This window comes from Podarcis vaucheri (assembly GCF_965113315.1).
Source record: "Podarcis vaucheri genome assembly, chromosome: 7".
Classification (NCBI taxonomy): domain Eukaryota; kingdom Metazoa; phylum Chordata; class Lepidosauria; order Squamata; family Lacertidae; genus Podarcis; species Podarcis vaucheri.
Genome location: NC_138765.1, coordinates 35,752,890 through 35,776,614, shown reverse-complemented (window position 1 = coordinate 35,776,614; position 23,725 = coordinate 35,752,890). Strand labels below are relative to the sequence as shown.

At 45.8% G+C, this 23,725-nt stretch overlaps 2 protein-coding genes and 1 long non-coding RNA gene across 8 annotated transcripts in view; 2 read left to right on the top strand and 1 right to left on the bottom strand.

Annotated features, from left to right (window-relative positions):
* Window positions 1-11,197, top strand: part of THRAP3 (thyroid hormone receptor associated protein 3) — a 40,968-nt gene extending 29,771 nt beyond the window's left edge. For 3 of the 4 annotated variants that reach the window (XM_082229499.1, XM_082229500.1, XM_082229501.1), the window contains 6 exons: window positions 1,590-1,695; window positions 2,946-3,030; window positions 5,614-5,795; window positions 8,315-8,507; window positions 9,316-9,480; window positions 9,814-11,197. In XM_082229499.1, the coding sequence (XP_082085625.1) occupies window positions 1,590-1,695; window positions 2,946-3,030; window positions 5,614-5,795; window positions 8,315-8,507; window positions 9,316-9,480; window positions 9,814-10,035 (953 nt within the window). In that variant the 3' untranslated portion in view covers window positions 10,036-11,197. The remainder of the gene's footprint in view (window positions 1-1,589; window positions 1,696-2,945; window positions 3,031-5,613; window positions 5,796-8,314; window positions 8,508-9,315; window positions 9,481-9,813) is intronic. The other variant, XM_082229502.1, reaches the window with a different exon arrangement.
* LOC309536003 lies at window positions 7-22,017 on the bottom strand. Of its 2 annotated transcripts, none has more exons than XR_014221476.1 (3): window positions 20,156-22,017; window positions 11,457-11,599; window positions 7-1,243 (listed from the first exon to the last, which is right to left on the bottom strand). It is a non-coding gene; the product is annotated as an uncharacterized lncRNA (long non-coding RNA). The 2 variants fall into 2 exon arrangements; XR_014221477.1 differs by lacking the exon at window positions 20,156-22,017 and adding an exon at window positions 19,455-19,525.
* Window positions 19,600-23,725, top strand: part of LOC309535967 (CD2-associated protein-like) — a 29,495-nt gene continuing 25,369 nt past the window's right edge. For both annotated transcript variants that reach the window (XR_014221455.1, XM_082229507.1), the window contains exons 1-2: window positions 19,600-19,701; window positions 22,599-22,756. Coding sequence is in view for 1 of the 2 variants with exons in the window: in XM_082229507.1 (XP_082085633.1) it covers window positions 19,698-19,701; window positions 22,599-22,756 (162 nt within the window). In the remaining variant the exon portion in view is untranslated. The remainder of the gene's footprint in view (window positions 19,702-22,598; window positions 22,757-23,725) is intronic.

The following is a 23,725-nucleotide window of genomic DNA, read 5'->3' as shown; positions in this document are numbered from 1 at the left end:
GTGAGTTGCATTTGAGACTGGTGTTAGTTTATTTATTGCTTTAAAACATTTCCATCCCACCCTTTATCATACAGAATGATCCCAGAGTGGGTTACAACTGCCAATAAAATACTGAACAAACAGTGAAATGCAGATCACGGAACAAATTCTAAAAATATAAAACTTTTGCCAAAAGTTTTGCCAAAAGTTACTCCTGGAGCTGTCCTCTTGCTGTAGATCTATAGAAGGAAGGAGAAGACACTATGCAACCCTGCTTGTTTCGCTGGAGCTCTCTCTTCCCTCCCCCCGCCCCCTGATGAAGCTTATTCATTCTTGATTAGTACTTCATCTTGCAGTTGGAAGGTTTTCCAGTTGGGAAGAGTGAGAAATCTATTTTAAAAATTCTTGTCCCCGTTTCACCTCTTTATTTTCATTTTGGTCCTTCTGAGCTCTTCTGGTTTATGTGGGCTAAGTGGCTAATTGGCAGCCCCCTTCGTTTTCTCTCTCCCCTGGTTATACTACCGATAGGGGCATGGTAAAAGTTTTATCTACAGCTTTACTCATAAGGGAAAGAAAAGTTTTAAAGTAAGAGTTCACAACTGAATGCCCAAATTCTTTCTTTGGGTTTTTACGTACAATGCTTCAGCTGTGCTTGAAAATATGTGATTGGAAACTTCAAGTGGCACCAACGGTACCAGTGTATGTGGAAAAAATAGACATTCTTCCCTGACAAGTTCTCTGTTGGAGAAGTTGAGCTTAATTAACAGTAAGGAGTTTCTCAGCAAAAAGGGCAGCATGTGCTGTGTGCATTTCCTATCCATTTAGTATCCATCTCTTCTCCCAAGCAGTCTGATTTACTGAATATCTAAGAGCAGGATGGATATTTGAGATGGGGATAAAGTACTAAGGTACTCTTTTGATATTCTGTAGACTCCTAGTCACCTGATACTTCCCCTCCCTCCAAAAAAATTAGATGGATACCCAGCCAGGGAAGATGACAATAAAAAGACTGTTTCTCGACTTTGAACATTGGACTATGGTATAAAAAATTGTGGAAGATTGCAATAGCAGAAAAAATAACCCATCTAATCCACATGTGGAAGAGAAAAGAAAAATCTGATTCCTTTCATGATATTTGGCAAAACATTATTACTTGCACAAGTTGGACTATCATGAATATGGTCCCTCTCCAGCCAATCTTCAGATTTGGAAATCAGGATCAGTTGACACTATGGTTGCAGTAAGACTGTCACTGTAGGTTTTCCTGTACAAAAAGATAAAGGAAAGTATGTATGTTAACAATCTGATCAAGCTTATAATGCTTTGCTGATCTTCATATGATGCCAGCCTTGTATTGGATCTTACATTTGAGACTTCCCTGGTGTTTTAATTATTCTTATATGAGTAAAAGCAATTTCTTTCAAAAGTCTGCACTGCTTAACCTGCAGACAGATGGATCCGTCTCCTTCCCTCTTTTCTCCTGCCCTTCACCTTTATGTTGTTTGCTTCCTGAATCTGTTTCAGACCCTCCTGCAGAAGCCACTTTTATATTGTCCTAAAGTATAGATGCAATGTTAATGATGTGATATTTCCTCACTGCATATCAACAGAGCATCATTTTGGGTCTTCGGGAATGACATTGAATGAGCGCTTTACAAAGTACCTAAAACGAGCGGAGCAAGAGTCTGCTAAGAACAAAAGCCCTGAAATCCACAGGTGGGTGCACCTTTGCATGTAATAAAGGCATGGTTTTGGGAGAAAATGTGCCCCCTTACCACAAAGAGTCCTCAAATGAATAGGCTTTGGCATAACTCACCAGCACGAAAGCAGGCAGACTACTAGACAAATCAGACTACTATCTGCCAAGTGTAGAATTTTGACATGTACTTTTAAAATCCCGATTTAAGAGACTTTTTGAATCGTAGCCATTAAGCAGCATAAATGCTTGCATTTAGCTACTAGGCATTTGCTTGCTTATCATAAGCAAGTGCTTCTCATCCAAGGCAAACTCTGCCTTGCCCTGCCACTGTCTTGGGTGCCTATCCAGGAGAGAGAAAAGGACTTTGATTCAAGCTTATCGAATCCACAACAAGAATAAAGTACGGAAATCAATAATTTGCTCCTCACGGTGAGGCAAGGATGTTAGAGACCCAGTCCTTACAACTGAAACTCTTAAGCAGCCATTTTTCTGGCCTTCAGCAGGTGATGCCCACATAATTCAGCCATACTTTCTGATGGCTAGAAGCTTCCTTTTCAAAAAGGAAGCTGAGAGTGGAGACTGAATTCTGAACCTTTTATCCATTGGAGGTTCATTCATTAGAGTGAATAGAGCACTGGCTAACCAACCTCAGTCTGCTCTCAGCCAGCTCCAACCTGCCTGTCTTCCTCTCATTTACAGCTAGTCCAGGGGGTTGCCCTGCCTGTCAGCATCCTCCTCCTAAGTCGCTGTGTTGCCCCTTGCAGAACACAATAGGGAGGTGGATGAGGACAAAGTTGGAATAAATTGTCTCTCCCTGTCATTGGCTCTGGCTCTACCTACTGTTTTGTCTCCCTGCCTTCTGCCCTCCTGGTCCCAAGGGACACCAGCCATCACTGTTGCTATCAGAGTCTGCACGAATAAGTATGGCTTTCAGAGCAAGAAAGAGATAAACAACTCTTCGTTGTATCCATAACTCTTTAAGGTGCCTTAAGGTCCTATATTGTTTATCTTTGAACAAGTCTCTGTCGTAGCTGAGGCTTACCAGCATCAACTTGCCCAAGGCCACTAGGGAGTCTCGTGATGGAACAGGAGATTGAATGTTCTATCCACAAGTCAATTCAGCCCTGAAGTTTTATGTCTGTCATGTGCCATCCCTTACACTATAGAACTAAGGCCTAATTTATACATTCCCTGAATGGCAGAAGGGAAGGGGGGGCATTCCTTGACCTTTTCTTAATCATGCATGCTCTCTTTTTTTCTTTTTTAGGAGGATAGACATTTCTCCCAGTTCCTTTAGAAAACATGGATTCTCGCAAGAGGAAATCAAAAGTTCCAAAGAATCCAGCTACAAGGTGACCTGTTGCTTTGATCTGTAGTGAAACAAAATCTGTGCACTTTGGGCATGAACTTGTTTTTTATAATAAAAAAGTGATATTTTTGTTTAACTTGCTCTCTACTTAAGTTTGTGTTTTTCTTTCAAGGATGGGCATAATTCTAAAAATGAACTACAAAGGGTTAATTTTTATTAAAAAAAAATGTATCAACAACCTTTGTGAAGTGGTTAGAAATATGGTAAATGACCCCAAAGTCAATTGAGGTTGAGCTTGAGACAAAAAAAATGGAATTTTGGAAACAAGTGACCTTGATGATGGAAGACTTTTTGTGATATTTTGCTGCTTGTAAGTATGATTAAATCACTTGTATTACCCGTGATATTTCCAACCATGTTTTCAAAAAGACGTGCATGTCAGGAAGAGAGGAAAGTAAATCAAATCCATATCTGAACCAAGCACACAGATATTTTTTCTGCTAATGTGTTTTCTGTTGACTGCCGCTAGTTTATTTTAAAATGCTGCTCAGAATTAAAAACACTCTCTTGGGGGTCTTTAAAACTGTTACAGGCAGCGAAACAATTATATGCCCCTAAGTTTAAAGGAAAAAATGACCATCTTGAGTTGAAGCATTGTCTGTTCACTTTCATACACGTTTGTCTTAATGGTTTTTAGCAATGCTGTTGAAGGGTTTGCTTTCATGTCATACCTGTGTTCTCAGTTTCTCCAAACACACTTGTCGCGTTTGAAAGATACTCGACTGCTGGATTTGATCTCTCTCTACCACTCCATCCGACAGTGAACATGCTTGTGTATGTGAATAGACACATACTTCAGGTTTACAAACAGTCAGGAGCTCCTGAGACGACCTCTTTATGAAATGGAACTACACAAATGGCTACAACAACTGATCTGGGTTCTGCTGATGAATGACATTTGATGATGAAACGAGTTTCCATTCTGGCAATGACAGATCGGCTTTGTTTTATGAGTTGAAAAGAGTTCTCCTTCACTTATGGAAGGCAAAAGAACAAATACAGCTCCCACATTCAGCCATGCCAGCTTCTTTATTTTAATCAAAAAGTAGGCTAGAAGCTTGTGTAAGTAAAGTACTTAATAGAGAGCTGCTACCCATTCTTTTTGAGTTAAGGCGAAACTGATGCTCCCACTTTTCCCTGCCCTAGTTATTCCAAAGACTTGTGCTGGACTGAAAGTTACCAAGTTGAAACAAGAAGCTCCACTGATTGACTGTTTCAATAAAAATCAAAGAGACCTGTAACAATTCAGAAATGACTTTGATCCTACTGCTGTTAACTGAAGATTTTCGTTTGCCTGTAGAATTTAATCTTCTCACCACTTTCTCCTGTTCTTAGCCATTTCTTCCCAGATGTGCCACTTAAAGTATCCTAAATAAGGACAGGGATGATGAAATAGTGGGATGAGACATACCTGTGTCTTTTTTGTGTTTTGTTCATGGGAATCTCATTCCGTAAAGTGATCTCCAAGGATATCTTAACTTTTCCAACTACAGCTCCAAGCACACTGTTGATGCTGAATAAATGTTTGCTGTTTATAAGTATTGCTCAGAATAAGTAATATAGATACATTTATCTTGCACAACGTGTTCTGCTGTCAAAGTTCAAGTTCCCCCAAAATTCAGGAGCTTCTCGGCAATGGAGACAGGGAAGGGTGTGTGGAGACTGGATTGTAGCTGAATGGTAGAAGCAGGGAGTTCTGTTTTGCAGGGGGTGGGAGTGTGCAGTGAGCACAGCAGTGCAGAACACCTAAGTTCTAACTCTTGTCCGCTAGAAGCCAGGCCAAGCTTGGCTCCATTTGGTTGTTGAGTCTTCAGCAGCAGGTGTATGTTCAAATCTTTTTTCTGCCATCGTAAGTGTGAGAAACACGATGCCTTGTTTTTGTGCTTACGGTGCACAACTCTGAATTTGAGAGGTTATGCTGATTGAGAGCAAACTATGCAGCAGCCCCTTCAAGGCTCATTATGGATCTCTCAACAGCCAGTGGTGATTGGAGGGGGGAGCACACTCAGGAAACCTGCCTCCCCAAATAACTCCTTCATTGGTTCTCTGGAATGTAGAGAATTGGCTCTATTATGATACTGGAGCTTAGACAGTCTGCACATTTCTTCACTTTCCATAACTGCAGCCAACGTCTCCTGCAGTGAGAGGAGGGGGCGTCCCTTTCCAGGCACAGGGAAGGAATTCTGTTGTTCAGTCAATTCCCTGTAGAGCACAAGAATCTGTCAGAAGAGGAGAACACAGTTCTTAGCTTTGGCATATATAGATCATTGCCCCTTGAGCCTGTTCTTTTTCCTTTGGACATCAAAGGGTCTTGGCTTTGGCACCCAGTTTTGCTCCCTTGATTTGATTAATAATTACTTACGTTTGGCATAGAGAGAAGTGGATGCAGAAAGATTGAAATCTTTTGTGTGGATCTTGTGAAGTCATTCAGTCTGTGTATTAGCACCAGCATAACTTCCCTTGCTTGAGTATTTTTCAGTCCTGAGCAAGGTAAAAAGGGATGTAGTTGTGAAGGAATTGCTTAAGGCTTAGGTGTCAAGTCTTTCCCCTGTTTTTCTCTTTGCAGGCCGAAAGCAAATACAAAGAGGACCCAGTTGACCTGCGCCTTGACATTGAACGGCGTAAAAAACATAAGGAGAAAGATAAGCGAGGCAAGTCGAGGGAATCGGTGGACTCCAGACCCTCAAGTCATTCACGGGAGAGATCAACGGAGAAAACAGAGAGGTCTCATAAAGGGTCCAAAAAGAAGTATGTAGGAGGAGAACATTCTCCACTTCTTCCTTCTTTCCTTCCCTTTTTATTTTAGATGCCACACAAAAGAGTGATAGTGAGCTGACATAATGAAATCCCACATGGAAGAAGCTAGCAGGGAAACATTTTCAGCCCAAGGGCTGCATTTCCTCAAGAGGAACCTCCCCAGGAGGTGCATGCCAGTGTGGGTGGGGCAGTGGATGCTCAGTAGGATACGTTCCAGAGGTTTCTACAGTCCCACGTGCAGTTATCCAGCCTTGCATCCAAGCAAGTAAGAGGTGCTACCACAGTTCAAGGAGACATCCCAACCAGGCACAAACACTGAAGGAAGGTGCAGAGCAGAACCAGTACGGGGTGTGGACTTGTAAAAGTCCCAAGGGCCAGATAGAGAACCCTGGAGTTTCCCCTTCAGCCCCTGAGCCTGAGGTCCTTCCCCTCACTGGGCTAGTTGATGATACCTCCTAGGATGCAGCAGGTGTCAGTGTGGGGCTGTCCTGTTACATAGCACAGGCTTCTGGGGATGTGAAAAGTGCTGTTTTTACATCCAGGCTTGTTAGGCCTCAGCTGTTGGGTCCAGCCACCCCCCTCATGTGCATTACCTGTGGACTGTACACTGTACCATAAGGTCTGCAATAAGTAGGCAAACTGTTCCAAAAGGGATGCTTGTCCGTCATCACTGATCTTCTCATTGAGCAGTTGCTAATAAGCCTCCAAGGAACCAACCCTACATTTTCCCAGAACACAGTTTGTAGGGTTACTTATTGAAAGGACACAGGCAGGCTAGTCTAAGTGCATTTCAAGTCAATGTCTTTTACACTTATTTATTTGTTTATAAAAATATTTAAGTACCATTAATTCATTTTTTAAAGTTATAAATGTACATTTGTGATTGTTAGCTTAGCCTTTCCCCCTAGACGTCAAACGCAACTTCGCTTTTTCAAGCTAAGAGGGGTGGGTGTAAGAGAGAGGAGAGCTCTCTGGATCATTGGATGGGGCATGCTAGCATTGCTCAATGCTTTCCTGTCTGCATTTCTGAAACTTCAATTTTTGCAGCAAATAGCTGTGTGTTTGGGCCACTTTGGGCTGAATGAGGCACTATGCTGCCCAACCTTAATAACAGCGTGTGTGATGTGCACCTTTGTTGCTGAATTGCACTGGAGCCCTAGAGAACAAGAAGCCACTCTAGATAAAGGAGGGGAGACTGTGCGCTTGCTTTCATTTTTGGTCTGGAATCTCCTGACACAGAGACCCAAATTAATGATTCTCTTCAGTCACTGGAGACAGCAGGTTACAAGCAGGGTGGTTGCGGAGGCAGGGAAATCCCTGCCTTTGGTCTAGGAGAGGGTAGGGAGTATGGTAGTCTCCTATTTGTATATAGAAGCATTGTCCAACAGGTCGATCAGGATCGACTTGTAGATCATGTGATTGTTTCTCGTCGATCTCTGTATATTTCTCTCTCTTTCCAGAAACAGCCCTTTCTCTGAGGAGCCAGCGTACAGGGCTTCTCTCTCCCTCTCTCTCAGAAGGAGGAGAAGGAGAAGCAAGCGGGCGGAGGTGTACGCAGATGTAGAGGCTGGGCAAGAGCGAGAAGCCCTGTGCAATGGCTCCTCAAGAGAAAGGGCTGGCTTGGGTCGAGAGAGAGAGAGAGAGAGAGAGAGATGGTGCTGGACATTCCAGGATCCAGCCCTTGAGGAGAGGACTGCCTTGTCCTCCCTCCCCACTGACGAGCTCTCTCTCACTGAGTGCGGCAAGGCTTACTCCCGAGTAAACACACAAAGGAGTGGGGGCCCTTCCTGGCTGCTGCCATCCCACTCACGCAGGGAGGGGTGTGGTGTGTGTGTGTGTGTGTATGTGCAGCCCTGCGCACTGGCTCCTCAAAGAGAGAAAGGTCTGGTTTAGGTTTACTCGAAAGGAAGGGGTAGGTAGGATCCAGGGGAAAGGGCTTCTACAGGTTCCATCCAGTTCTTAAGGTGGTGCTTGAAGGCTGTCAACTCTGCAGTTGAGTTTACCCAATTTATGTTTCAAACTATGGGGGAAATCACTGTGGCTGACATGTGCCCCTGACTCATTTGAAAAACAGCAAGAGTCTGGGGTACTTTAAAGACGAGCTCTTGTGAACAACAATCCATGCATCATGTTCTGATTATGTAGAACCCTGTCCTCAATGTTATTTTCTTATCTTATTACAAGTATACAAATTATGTATTTTTAAAAAAATTGATTTATGATGAACTTTTCAGGTTTTATGGAGGGGACTATCATTTGTTACTATTTTTATCATAAGCCCAGCCTAGTATAATATGTTTAAGTTGAAGAACGACAATGGGAGAGTGTGGTGGATCACTGCCAGTTTTTGATATTGGATGGTAGATCTCAGGCTACCTTTGGTTGGACATGCCTGGTATATATCATGTGGTGAAGTTGCGGGGAGAGGTGGAGGAATGACTGACATTGAGGCAGTAGAGATGTGCCCTCCCCTTACATTCATATATCTCTCTCTCTTTGCCTTGACTTAGGAAGCACCGGCGTGTGCGGGAGCGATCTAGGTCGAGCTCCTCGTCATCACAGTCTTCCCGCTCCTACAAAGCAGAGGAGTACCCCGAGGAGACTGAAGAGCGAGAGGAGGCTGCCCCTGGCTTTGACAAATCCCGCCTTGGGACCAAGGAATTTACGGGCCCAACTGATAGGGGCAGAGCCCGAGGAACCTTTGTAAGTTGTCCTTTTGGAGGGTGTGTGCCCTGGGCCCTTGTTCCAGGGTGATAAGTCAAAATAGTTTTGAATTGTGGCAGAGCTGGAGTGTGGACAGGCACCTCCCAGCTTTTGAAAGGGGTTCAGTGTTAGGTGTTGGCAGCTACCCAGTGTAAGGGAGTCGTTCTTGCTTATAAAATTTGTCTCACCTCTTCCACATATTTGCTGAGTACAACTTCAGGGTCTTTTTCAGAAGAAGTTTCCTATTTGTGGTGAAAGGGCAAACTTTTTTTTTTTAACAATATGATATGATATACCAAAAGCAACAAAACCATAACATTATAGTGCGCATCAGTTGCTCAAGGAAGTGTAAGGAGCCACACCCAGAGGCTCACATCCAGACCCAAAAATCAGTCAGAATCTGAAGGACAATTTAACCAAGAAGGGGCCTAGTTAATAGGTTGAGCCAAAAGGGTTGGGTTTGTTTTTGTAAATGGGAGTATTATAGCACCTCTCTGCCCAGCTATGTAATGCAACAAGGGATCTCAAGTGCCTACGGATTTGTCATGTTTACTTAGCCCTCAAAATAGTGCTATTGGGTCAGTTTTTTTCTGGAAAGACAGTAGCCCACACCTTGAATACAGAAGTGTGATGAGTGTTTCTAGTGATGGGCAATTTCCATTCTATCCGTTGCTAAGAGATAAATGATCAGGTCTGTGTGTGTAGTGCTCCAGAAATCATGACAGGCCATCCCAGGCCCAGCCAGATCCCCTTTCTTTCTGTTGCTCGCTTTTTGACGTTCCCTTTCTTCCTCTGCTCCTGATGACAGCAACAGTTCCGGGCCAGGGGTCGTGGCTGGGGAAGAGGGACCTTCTCTGGCAACAGCAACAACAACAACAGCAGTGGCGGCAGCAGCAGCACCGACTTCCAGAAGCGGAGCAGGGAGGAGGAGTGGGACCCCGAGTACACCCCCAAGAGCAAGAAGTACTACTTGGTATGTGCCCTGGGGGTGAGGTGGGCATGTGGCTGTGAGCTGCCTGCACAGAAGTTGTCCCTTCCACCAGGTGACAGGCCCCAAGTTGGTCTTGTCGTCATTGTCTCCTCAGCCATGCAGCATTACTGGAGGGCTTATTCGCAAAATGCAGAGGCTGGGGGGGCATATTCCAGGGTGTTTATCCTCCCCTGCCTGTGTGGGAAATGTTGTAGCGGCCACTGGGGAAAGGAGAGGGGGTGGACAGAGGTGGGGCCTTCTGGTGGGCTGTTGAGGAGCTCTGCATTTGTTGACTGACAAATACCTTTTTTTCTTCTTCTTCTTTTCCCTTTGCAGCATGATGACCGTGAGGGCGAAGGGGGTGAGAAATGGGTGAACAGAGGCCGGGGAAGGGGCATCTTCCCCAGAGGGAGGGGCCGTTTCCTGTACCGAAAATCGAGCACCAGCCCCAAATGGGCCCATGACAAGTTTAGTGGTGAGGAGGGAGAGATTGAGGATGATGAGAGCGGGGCTGAGAACAGAGAGGACAAAGAGGCCCTTCAGTCGGTGGCGGAGTAGCAGTCTCGACAAGTGGAAAGAGGGTCCTGAGGCCCTGAAGCAGCAACAGCTGTTGGAGGGGGGACTCTGTCAGTCTGGACTGTAATTGATCCTTATTGACTAGTTGAATGTTCTTTTATTTTCTCTTTTTTAATTTTTCAGTGATCTCATGGAGGACAGTGGAGTGAGTTCTGCCCAATACTATTGGCAATCAGTTTTTGCGCGCTCGCTCTTTTTAATGTGATGATACATGTGGGAAATTATTTCCCTGCTCTTTGTTTTCCCCCTTTCTTCCTGTTTGTGGATATTCTTTTTTAGAAATCCTTTATTTTAAGCGTTTGCATATATATACATATAAAAACAACACCCCTTAAAATGGTTAACTTCAGAAAGGCGTTTGTGGTTCTTATATATAGAAGAAAAATGCATGTGAATAAACATCTGACTAGAAACTGTTGGGACCAAACTCTGTGGTGTTCTTAATTTAAAGGAACTTTCCCGCTGCTTGAATTTGGAGTCGTTTCTCTTTAAAGAATCGCCTTTTGTTTTTTCCCTTTTTGTGCTGAAGTTCTAAAGTGTAGCATGGCACAGTTGAGGGGGAAGGACCCAAGCTCTCCCCACCACAACCACCAAAATGCAAAACTGCTCTTGGCTAATGTTAGCAGCATCTTGGTCTGTTCACTCTAGATTTCTTGCATACCCTCTTTGCCTCCAATTGTGAATCTGAACACTATTTTTGGGGTCACATAGTTTTCTAAGAAACTTGTGAATATACTAGGTTTTAAAAAAGAAAACCAGACATATAGCATGAGAAATGAGGATTTTTTCCAGTATTTTTATTAATCTTTTTATAAAGCAATTTTGACTCACTTCTGTGATGGCCATGGGTAAGTTGCTGACAGTTGGTTTTGTGATTCTCTTCAGCTTTAAATCCGCAGCACTCGAGAAACATGTCGGGCAGGTGATGTGCTCACTCTCCCAAGCCAGCTACAGAGACTGTAGTTGCCCTATTGAGAAATCTGTCCCCCTGGAAATGAGACTTTGCAGTGCTTCTCTTTGTTCCCCTTTTCCTCTCTGTGCTATAAATAGAGCTCATTTTGTGGGACTGGTGCAGTTCTTGCTTAGCAAAGCCTGCAAGCTTTTGTTTTGACTCCTTGTTCAAATAAAATTACATTGAAATGGACCATGCAGACCTTTTTTTATTGCTGCTTTTATTGAGCCTCCACCCCACCCCCAAAATAGGGTTGCAACATAGCCTTACATCAAACAGGGCCAACATGATAGTGTTGGGCAAAACAAAGAAAAAAGAGTTGTTCAAAGCTACTGAAGGGTAGCAGAAAAATTCTCAACTTGCCACCCTTGATCCCAGTAGCCGTATGTTTAACATTGCAAAGAAGTGCGTGCATCCACAGAACGCTGTACATCTGTAGGGCTCTCCCTACCTGGTTGCCCAAGATTCCCAAATGAGTGGAAGAGCCTCCATCCTTTTCTCACCCAAAATGCCTAGCTGATGTGGCCTTGTAAAGCACTTTTTTCCATCTCACATACTCCTGGAATCCCAGGTGGGGGGTTGTTTTGAAGTCTCCTATAGAAAAGAGAGAAAGTGGGGGAGCAAAGTATTAGAACTGGAGGCTGCATTTGGGTTCTACAGATGCCAGTGTAGAAGCCACTGCAATGTGAAGGAGAGAGTGTGACCAGGCAGTGCATAAACAAAAATGCCTGTAGGCTTTCTAGATACTGTAATTGGCTTTGATCTTTTGTCAGCCCATCAGCTCACATAAGGCAAATGTTAAGGATGGGTCCATGTGCGTACTTGGGAGTTTTCTTGCTTTGTGGAATATTTCCTTTCTGTGAAACACACCTCTGCACACACAAAAACCCTGAATGACCTGGTCTATAAATTATGCAAATTAAGAAAAAAGCCTTTTGTTTGGGAGGAAGGTGCACTTAAGAGAGAACTGTTCAAAAGACGAGTGGCGTATTAGGTAGGTGCAAAGTTTAAACCCTTCGGGAAACGGTGGGGAATATTGGCGAGCCCTGTTCTTTCCAGCAGCTATGCTTTTTCCCCCTTCCAAGTTTTTAATTAAAACACCAGCCAACCTGCCCTGTTGCCTGGGGCCATAATTAGAAGTGAATATAAAAATGTGCTGGCAGTTCTCAGAGCTCCTGTGCTGGGGCACTGTGGCGCCTGCTGGGCAAGGCAGGTGCTGCCAAGGAGTCTTCTGGCTCAGATCTTTTAGATACAGTGGTACCTCGGGTTAAGTACTTAATTTGTTCTGGAGGTCCGTTCTTAACCTGGAACTGTTCTTAACCTGAAGCACCACTTTAGCTAATGGGGCCTTCTGCTGCTGCTGCGCCACTGGAGCACGATTTCTGTTCTCATCCTGAAGCAAAGTTCTTAACCTGAAGCACTATTTCTGGGTTAGCGGAGTCTGTAACCTGAAGTGTATGTAACCCGAGGTACCACTGTACTTCATTGCACTTCCATTCATTCTTCCTCTCCTCTGAGTGGGGGCTTACCCTGGACCCTTTAGGTTGCTGCACAACAGACAGGGATTATGAACATTTCTGTCCAAACAAGTCTTCTGCACCACAGAGGCTCTGGATTGTGTCATGTTGAGGGCAGCTTAACACATTTAAGAAGTGGAAACAGCAATTCTGCAAAAACACAGCTGGTCCCGATTTTCTCTGCATGGTGAAGAGAAGATTTCTATCCCCTTCACATGTTACAGGGTCTGTACTGTGTTCCCAACACATGAAGTGACTAAAAAAAACCACCAGCCTGCGAGTTGTGCTTTATGGGTCTCTGGGTCTTGAAATTTCTTAAATGGCACCATTCCCAGGCTGGACCTTGGATGGCAACCAATCAGTTGAGATTTGGGTTTACCCTGTCCTACCTTTAAAAATTCAAAGTAGGGACAGTCCAAAGTTCAAAATGACATGCTTTAGTGGCTTTAAGGCAGCAGGATGGTTTTTTAAAAAAAACAACACTAGAATGGTATTCTTGACCCAGCCCATCTGACCCTGGTAGAAAATGATTAGCATTGGGCTTTTCTGGATCTGGTGAATGATTGCTGCAGACCCTACAAAGAGCTGCTGGAACACCTTTTTGCAGGCCACCCCAATGGTGGATGATTTTGGTCGACCAATATTACTGAGTGTGGCAAAGGTGAAAGAGGTATTTGAGATTAGAACTACTACCTTGAACTGTGCTTGACAGCAATTCTAAAGAAAACCAGCCTCGGATGCCAGAGCATTTGAGTCATGTTCTAATCAAAAATCCATATTGGGGCAATATCGTTTATTATTTTGAGTTCTCCAAAACTTTACACCAGACTAAATAGGTAGCTAGTTGGTCCTTTGTGTGTCTCAAGTGGGGTGGGGTCCAGAAACCACGATGCAGTAACACTTTAATTACAGTCAGTCAAATTATCACAGGGTTGTGAGCAAGCTTTAGTGTGGAATTCTCCAGCAGCTTGGAGTAAAGTGCACAGGAAAGTGCGGGCAGGAGCTCAACATGATGTAAAAGTCCCTAAAACGTACAATGTGTAAGAGTCTTTAAGATGGAATGCAGGAGGAGCTGTTTAGGCATAATTAGATCATTAAAATGGGGGAGCAACTTTCCTTGCTGTGGCATTAGTCCTGTGGGGATCTTGTACCAAGCAAGACTGATCCATTATTCCTGTACAACACCTCTGGTAGCCTATCTTGAGACTTTGAATTCAGACTTTGGGGCACCACATACCAAACATCTCCCTTTCCCCTTTAACATCCAACCCGAAAAGGACTTCCAAGAACCAGTAATGCTTGTTCTTGGCTTTGACATTTGGGTCCTGCTATAAAGGTATTACTCTCAAGGTGGCTCAGTTTTTTTACAAAGTCCTTATGATTTGAGGGGCAAAAGGACTGTTTAGATGTAAGAAGGGCGTGGAAGCATTGTTCTAAGGCAGGCTTCCTCAACCTCGACCCTCCAGATGTTTTTGGCCTTCTACTACCATGATCCCTAGCTAGCAGGACCGGTGGTCAGGGATGCTGGGAACTGTAGTCTCAAAGCATCTGGAGGGCCGAGGTTGAGAAAGCCTGTTCTAAGGGTTGAGTTTTCTGGGTGGGACTCTCCCAAGTCTAGGAAACTGGAGCAAAACCTATTCCCTCATCTGTCTCTAAAGGAAACTTTATTTGGGGCTGTCCTTCCGTAAATCCCCTGGCAAGGAATATTATTATTATTATTATTATTATTATTATTAGAAGTTACCTACCTTGAGCAAAAGAATCCTCTGCAGCCTGGTTTCCATCAAATGTGTTGCACTAATGGGTCAGCTGGTTGCCCATTAAATGTTAGGTGCTTATTTTATGGCACTGTAAATTGCCAGAGAACAAACAGGTACTTCTGCTTGTGTGGGGTCAGGCAAAGTTGGGATGACATCATCTCAATAAAAAAGCCTAATTTGTGGGTGGTTGGCTGCGGGGGTGGGGGTGGGGAGGCAAAATGTTCACATACAGAGCTGCATTCATGTCAACTAACTTACTGTGCATTTAGGTTCCGCGGCGCCAAAGAGATAAAATAGATCTAAGTCTGTACTGGGGCAATACCTTTGTTAGGTCAATCCAAATGGAATAAAATATATGCAAGCTTTTGAGTTCCCTGGAACTCTTTATAAACCTTGATGTTTAAAGGGAAGCAGGTGTGTGTGTTGGTATTTTAAGAATTAATGTGTTAGGAGCTAGCAAACATTCAAACGAGGTGTTTTCAGGTGCTTGCTAGTTTCACGTTTCACTCCAGCCTCTAAGTCTAGAAAGAGCAAGTTCATAATGGCCTAAATGAGGGGGATGCGTCTTCCCAGGAGGCTGTGGTGCAGCATGAAACCGGAAAACACCTAGAAGTGAATGTCACTGGCTCCTCCCCTACTCAATCTTAAAACTCACCAGGTGTAGAGATGCTGTTCTTGGTTTATTCGATTTGTCACCTAATACAAAATCTCTCTATGTGAGTTAGAGATTTTGTATTAGGTGACAAATCAAATAAACCAAGAACAACATCTTTTTACACAATTAAAAATCAAATAAACCAAGAACAACATATTTTTACACAATTAAAAAGCAGCCACCAACAACAAATTAACAATATCCAAACACACAGAGAGAAACAGCAATTATTATCATGTCTCAGAAGTCTGGGAGAAGAGGTACCTCTTAACTTGGTGCTGAAAAGCTGTTAATGTTGGCTTCAGGCAGGACTGACTGGAGAGAGTATTCTACAGACAGCAAGCCAGCACTGAAAAGGCCTCCCTTTTTGCTACTCTCTGAAGCTCTATTAGAGAGACCACCAGAGAAAGGCCTCAGGTGATGACCACACTGTGCAGGTATGTTTAAGTCAGTGTTTCCCAAACTTTTTTGGGCAACGGCACACCTGTTTACTGAAAAAAATCTCGCGGCACACCACCATTAAAGCCCCGCCCCGTGACGTCAGCGCGCAGCGTCACGCCGGGAGGGACGCACGAAAGTGAAAGTTTTTTCCCTCCCCCTTGCCGGGGAACCTCCAAGCTTTGGGGGTGGGAGGAGGCAGCAGAGCGAGGGACTGAGGGACGGCGGCAACTGAGGCGGCGGCGGCTGTTGTGGTGGTGGCGGCGATAGCGGGCGGAGGAGGGGGCGGCGGCGGGGCTTGAGGAGCCGTCGCCGGGAGTTGCTGCTGCTGTTGTTGCTGCTGCTGCCCGGACATGCCGGCCTCCTCCTCCTCAGCTGTCTCGCGCTCCTCCCTTTTGCACGCGCTGCCCCGCCGCTCGGCACCACCACCGCGGAGCCGCCCCCGGCTCGACGCGGATCCTCGCCGCCGCCGCCTCTCACCACCCGACTCGCCCGCCTCCCTCCCACGGCACACCAGCCAATGTCTCACGGCACAGTAGTGTGCCGCGGAACACCGGTTGGGAAACACTGGTTTAAGTCAATAGCCTTTTTTTCTTTCCCCTTCAGGTCCCGTCCCCACCCCCACCCCCGACATCAACACCACTACTTAACATGACTTTAGGGGTATATGTCAATGTTAAAAAGGAAAGAGGGAGCTATAGTCAATAAATCAAATGTGGCTGTCCTGTAGTCCTCCAGATGTTGCTGGACTGCAACTTCCACCATCCACATCTGCTAGCCATACAGACTGGGGATGATGGGTGTTGTAGTCCAAGACATCTGGAGGACATCAAGCTGGGTTAGGATAGCCCAAGTGAACAAGACACAATTCACCTGGTGCCTAAAAGCTAACAATGAATGTGCAAGGCAGGTCTCCCTTAGGAGGCAGCCCTGTTGTGATGATGCAATGCTAGGAAAGGCTCTCCAGTTATCATTCGCTACCCAGCTGACCACCTATTGTTAGGTTTGGTTCTGTGAAACCTCCATTGCCCCATTAGCTTGATTTGTGATGTAGAACAGCTTTCCCCAACCTGGTGTCCTCCAGGTGTTTTGGACTACAACTTCATTTTGAATGCCTATAATTGTGCTTGGCTGCCTTGGGGCTGGACACTAGATTTTATATACTGGTACGCCTCAGACAGGGTTCTTGTAAGAAGTTAGATTCAGGTGCCAATTGGAAAGACATTATCAGAGTTGTTGCATCTTAATTATGCTAAGTTATTGGACTATTTGAATAAAGCATTCCAGTGTCAATCAAGACACATTTGTTGGGAGCAGGGGGAGGGCATCAAGAAAATTCAACAGCCACAAACAGAGAGGGAACTGAATGCATTGAGGAAATGACATCTTACTGTTATTTTCTTGCATCCTCAGGCCAAGTGTGTGTCATTATCTGCCATCCCAAGACAAGTTCAGTAACCCAATCTGTCACCCAAGTGCTTGGGGAGCGACAGGCCTGGACAAATTCCTCCTGTCCATTATGTTTCAGGCAGGATGTGAACTATTCTAGTCTTGGTCATCTGCAGTGCCGTCACCCAACTTCTATGGACACTGTTTGGGGTCTGAGTAATAAAAGCAGGCTGAGTTTCTGTGTGGGTGTGCCCTGGGAGCTCTTTATGACTTTTTTGTGTCCCATAGATACTCCAGCCAGTTGTTGATGCAAAGAGGGGCTCAGGTGAGGCAGGGACACCAGGCATAAACAGAATTAACTGTCACTTTCTGCTAACTGGAAGAGGATTTTCCCCCAATTGCAGGTATTCAAAAGATCTTGGCCTTCCAGTATTTTGAGTTCTTCAAAGCATCTTTGCTAGAACTGCAAAGGAACCCATAATCATACTATTTAAGGGGTGTTTTTCATCCCAGCTTTACCACCATCTCTGTGTGTAGGTATGGCCTCTAAGCGTATTTTCCAGAGGAAATATGTAAATTGAGAAGTTAAACGTCTGAGACTCCTTGTGTGGGAAGCAACCTGAGGCAGGGTGGGAATTCATTACTGTACAGAGGCAGTCCTCTTCATGAACGCATCCTCTATTTGAAGGGCTGTCTAGTTTCAAGATTTAAAAAAATAATCAGAGAGGAGCACAGGGGCCTTGAGGTTGTGCACATCTCACAGTAAACAGCACCTGGGCAGCAAACTGAGCAGTGGGTGGAACTATGGTGCAACAACAGTGGAATAGACTGTATTTCTATTTAACTTATAGCAATTGTTTCTAAATATGTATCTATGCATATAAGTTAGCATATGCAAATTTGACGCCAGAAAAGGTCCTCTCTTGTCCTTTTTTGTGTGATGTGTTCCTCCTTTTTTTTTTTTTTGGCCAATGCCTGAGTGGCTGTTCCTGAGGGGTGCTGTGCCGCTTGTGAGTGTGTGCAGGGCTGAAATTGGTCTCCAGCGCAGCAATTTCTTCCAGACTTCAGACCAATCAGCTGCTAAAGTTTACTAAACTGTCAGGAGGAGATTCACAAAGCAAAAGTAGCCATTTTGGAACCTAAGAAAACCCCCAAGATCTCTGTGAGGGATGCTTCCAGATCGGTGTTTGATGGTGGATCCTCAAACAAGCAAGTTTTTTTTTTGTAGTGCCCACATGACATAAAGGTAAAGGTAAAGGTACCCCTGCCCGAACGGGCCAGTCTTGACAGACTCTGGGGTTTGTGCGCCCATCTCACTCAAGAGGCCGGGGGCCAGCGCTGTCCGGAGACACTTCCGGGTCACGTGGCCAGCGTGACAAAGCTGCATCTGGCGAGCCAGCACAGCACACGGAACGCCGTTTACCTTCCCGCTGGTAAGCGGTACCTATTTATCTACTTGCACCCGGGGGTGCTTTCGAACTGCTAGGTTGGCAGGCGCTGGGACCGAGCAGCGGGAGCGCACCCCGCCGTGGGGATTCGAACCGCCGACCTCTCAATCGGCAAGCCCTAGACGCTGAGGCTTTTACCCACAGCGCCACCCGCGTCCACATGACATAATCAACATCAAAATCCTGTATCTTCTTCCCCTCATGATCTGGTTAACCTCTCTTTACATTTCCAGGGAAAATTCAGCAAAGAAGTAAAAAACACTTGCCAGCTACTTGTTTGTGATATCTCAATAACCCATCTGCCAATTAACCTGCCACACCTGGACCAGAAGCATCCAAGGATTAAGTATCAGAAATAGGGAGCAAACTTTCAATTGCCCAGTAATCAGGCTGGTGGTTAACCAGAGCATGGGGGGGGGGGGGGAGGTTTGTTGCTAAAGCTAGACCATCTGCACTGATGGCAGTCTTCAAATGGTGTGTGGGTAAAAGCAGCAGCAGCGCTTTCAAAGACCACCTTTTCATCTGTTCTGTGCAGGATTCAGGTTACACCAAGGGATAATGGAATATCAAAACACACAGCAGCAGATTCACCCCTTTAAAAAAATAAAAAATAGAATCCAGAAGTTCTCTAGATCTGTCTCCAGCAGGAAGTGAAACACCCAGGTTCCTTGTGAAAGATAACAGCGAATAAAAATGTGGTGTTTTTGCACTGCTGGAAATCGGTACAGAAGAAAGGAACTCTGACCATGCACAGAGGGCCTATTGAGTAACCACACCCAGCTACTGAACAGCTGCCAGGTCAAAGGGTGCGACTTCAAGTTGGAACAGAGCTCCAGGGCCTCTTTTTATTTTTAGATACGGCAAATGCTCTGACGGTATTGAGCCATACTGTACAACAATATTGATACAGCCATTTAATGCTTCCCTGTCAGGCCTTTCCTCTCCTCTGAGTGACATTTAGAGTGTAAGCTGCTCAAGTCAGGGGTTTGTCCTTTTAGTTAGGGTATCTTGCCAAGGAGTGGCTCTATATAAATAGTAAGTTACAATGGCAGAGATGCCAGTTTTCATACATCCATTTTACCCTGAGGCTGGGAAAGATGGTGTGCCTAAGTAAGGCTGCTTCCCCCACTCAGGTGCAACCACCCACACTTCAGGCCTGCACATCAATGCTTACCCCCCTCTCCATCACAGGTAGGCTCTGCCCATCTATTTGGGGCAAGCAAACCCCCTGGCCTGGCCTACCTGCCCGGTAGCAGCCTGGAGCCCTCCCTGCTCCTTCCTGGGCTCTCTCAGGAACCCGCCTCGCCTGTTTGCCTAGTCTGGGCTTGTCCCTCCCTTCCGTGTGTGGCAGGCTTGTCCTGACGGGCCTTCCCTCCCAGCTTCAAAAAGGGAGTGCCTGGCTTCCTTCTCCCACTTTTCCCAGGAAGGCACAGCTGGCTGGATCTATGCGGAGGGAGGCAGCCGGAAAGTGAGGAAGGAGCTGCCATGGGTAGGTTTCAGGGGCCACCTACAGGGAATGGGGCTGGAGCTGGAATGATTTCTTTATTGCCTGGGCTTTCCAGATGACAAATCTCACAGGTGCTGCCAGCTGCGCCGGCCGCCACGTCTTACACAGCTGTGTGATGGCATACAGTTCTGTAGGATCACATTTCCTGTGAGTGCTACAATTGATACATAACATTGAATTGGCTCACTGCTTCATGCTCTGGCAGGTCAATGATTAAAGGGCATTATTTTTGTAAAATAGGTGAGTTTAATGTGAGTCAAAAGGGAACGGCTATAATGTATATGTGGTGGTGTTGTTGTGGCTGCAGGGGGGGGGGAGGATTTAGATTAATTTTTTTTTAGCATTTTGAGTGTCTGAGGATTACACAGTCTGTTCCAGAGCAAACACAGTGTGGGCACAGGGTGCCCACTGCCAGGCCCACTTCAGTGGAGCTTACCTCCGACTCCACCCCAAAGGGGGTCCCACCTTCTCCACTGAAGTGATGAAACTGAACTTGCTGGGGGAGGGTTCTGTGTGTGCCAGCATGCTTGGCATACCAGGGAAACATGAGAATCCCTGCACCCTCAGGTAACTGCTAGGACAGAGCAAAAAGAAAGGTAAATCAGGCCTAATTGTTACTGATGTAACTGTTACTAAGGCATAATTAATAAAAGGGTCCCTGCCCCCACTTTTACTGATGGTTCCCCTTGGCCGCAGTCTCTATCAGAGCATCACTGGGGCTCTACCCCCATCCAGGACCCCCCTGGCCCAACCAGGTCTCCCTCTGAACTTTTGCCTGGCTAAAGAGCTTGGCTTGGCCTTCAGTGTATGTTCAGTGCTTGAAATTAACAGGGAGAGGCAGAAAGGGTCTGGCCAGCCCCTTTTTCCTCATTCAGGCTTCTGGTTTTAGCAGGGTACTGTGTGAGATTCGGCTACCATTGGGAGGAGTCGGAGCTTATCCACTTACCGGTACCTTTCCTCCGCTCTTTCCAGACACAGTCTGCGCTTTAAAGCTCTATGTCCAAGCACCCCACATTTTTGCTTTCCTCACAAAAACCCACTCTTTAAAGCTCAGTTGGAGCAAACAGCAATATGTGGAAAACCAAAATTGATGTTTGATCTGATTGTGCCCTGAAGAGCAGGTTATTGTGGGGGCAAGTCCAGGTCAAAAATGAAGAAACCATGCTTGGGCAAGGAGCTTTTAAGCATGGACCTGTGCCTAGAAAAAATGGGGCAAAAGGTTAATGTGGATAAGCCCCCAGAGAGTAGGGCTTGTGGATTTGGTGAAGGCTGCTCTCTGTCCTGCCTTACTGCACCCCCAGGAGAAAGAACTTAAGATGTACCATCTGGTTCCTGGGGTCCACTTAAGGTTGCTTTGGGGACCAGCTGGAAGTTGATGCACTGGTCACTGGCTGGCCATTGCTGCTTTATGGAAGGGGCCCCAGCCTCACAACCCTGTGAAGAAGCTGCTTCTGGGACAAGGGAAGTAAATACCAGTCACCTGTTTGGAAAAGGTTAGGCCAACTAGGTGGCCTTCAGATATTTTGGGCCACAGGTCCCATCAGCCCCAGCTGGCTGTTGCCATCCTGGTTTCCTGCCCCATTCCAGGTGCTTATACAATAATCTCAGCAATATTAAATTATCACCAATTATAACAGTTATCCTTGTTTAACATACACTTAAGCTCTAATTATCACAGACCACTTTTTTTTTTTTTACATTGCACTGCCATTCAACTCCCACTTCATGGTTTGTATCCAACATTAGGCCACATTTGCACCATACATTTAAAGCAATATGGTACCACCTTAAACAGTCATGGCTCCCTTCAAAGAACACTTGGTGCTGTGGTCTGTTATGTGTGTTGAGTGCAATTCCAGGCGTTATTAAACAATCAACCCCCCTTCCAAGGGAACTCTGGGAATTGTAACTCTGTGAGAGAGATATGGGTCTCCACCTCCATAACAAGCTACAGCTCCCAGGATTCTTTCGAGGAAGCCATGAAGTTTTTAAAGTGGTATCATAGTGGAGATTGTGGAGGCTTTTGAGCAGAGGCTGGATGGACATCTGTCATGGATGCTTTAGTTTAGATTCCTGCATTGCAGGGTGTTGGACTGGATGACCCTTGGGGACGCTTCCAACTCTACAATTCCAACCGTACAATGTATGGTGTGAATGTGGCCTTAGACTGCAGTGCCAGATTTAAGGTGGTGCAATCAGTTTCCCTGCACAGGGTGCTGATCTGAGGGGGTGCAAAATAGTGCGCTTGAGAGTATGCAGAGAATGGAAGGTAAGAGGTGTGAGGGTGCTTCAACAAACTTGAATCATTGTGAAAATAAGTGTGAAATATTATTTGGGTGAGGCACCAAAGTTTGTCCTCGCTCAGGGCGCCATATTGCCAAAGTCAGCCTCTGCAGAATATTACTCTTTTGGGGTGGGATTTAATCACCAAGCAACTGCAATTTTAGGTTGCACAACTGCAGCTGATTGGGAAGTTTTGTGAAATGATCCTGCTTCTCCCAAAAGATCAGACTTTTGCAATAAGTAAAGTGATGGGTAAATGCACTGGAAGGTGTAGACTAGCGACTCTTTGGTGCAGGCTGTGTACACACTAGACTTTTAAAGCACATTCTTTTCCTCAAAGGACTCGGAGCTCTGAAGTTTAGCCCTCATAGAATTACAATTCCCAGCAACCCTTAATAAACTACAGTGCTCAGAATTCTTTGAGGGGGAAACGTCCTTTAATGGCTCAGTGTGTGCATAGCTGCAATGTTGCCTAACCTCCCCGAGGGCCAATTGGAAGGAATGCTCTACAGAAAGGTCATCTGGGAGTGCCCATAGCTGAGTGAGGCTTTTGGGGAAAACCTTCTTCCTGCTTCTCTCTCCTCCTCCTCCTTCAGAGGTCTTGGTCTTGGTGGACTTTGACGGGCAGCTGGGTGATGAGCTGAAGATCACTGCCGGCGACATCATCCAGAAGGTGCAACCAGGCCCTGAAGAGGGATGGCTGCAAGGGGAGCTGGAGGGCCGGGTGGGGCTCTTCCCTCGCCAGTTTGTGCAGGTGAGCATTTACACCCCTTCCCACTCCAGGCATAGGCATGTCTCCTCGGAAGTAGCTTAGTCCCAGGTAAGTGTGTGTCTAGGGTGTGTTAAGTGTGCTCTTGAGAAGCATGAGGAACAAGTGGAGACAGACTTGCGTGTTTGCAAACATGCCTGTCGCACCTGTCTCAGAAGGGCCATTGGCTCAGTGGGTAGGACATTGGCCTTGCATGCAGGGGTCCCCGGCTCAATCTCTGGAATCTCCAAGTAGGGCTGGGAACATCCACTGTTTGAAACAACTGCCATTCAGTGTAGACAGTACTGAGGTAGATGGACCTATAGTCTGACTTAGAACAAAGCAGCTTCCTATTAGGGAGCAACAATCGGGTATGATTACTCAGTGACCTGTCAGCAGGGAAACTGGGATTTGCCATGGCCTAAACACATGAAAGGGACATGGGTGGCACTGTGGGTTAAACCACAGAGCCTAGGGCTTGCTGATCAGAAGGTCGACAGTTCGAATCCCCGCAATGGGGTGAGCTCCCATTGCTTGATCTCTGCTCCTGCCAACCTAGCAGTTCTAAAGCATGCTGCAAGTAGATAAATAGGTACTACTCTGGCGGGAAGGTAAACGGCATTTCCATGCGCTGCTCTGGTTCGCCAGAAGCGGCTTTGTCATGCTGGCCACATGACCCAGAAGCTGTACGCTGGCTCCCTCAGCCAGTAAAATGAGATGAGTGCCGCAACCCCAGAGTTGTCGGCAAATGGACCTAACTGTCAGGGGTCCCTTTACCTTTAAATGCATGAAAAGGCCTTTCGTTAGCCCTGGGACCTGTGCCCAGTGCCATTATCCAGCAATGAACATGAGATTCCCTCACTGGAAAAGAGTGCCTCTGAGCATGTGACATGCGCCATATACCTCTTACCCCTGAGCTCCTACAGAGTGACCACACACACACACACGGATGTGTCTGTCTCCCGACCCTCAGCA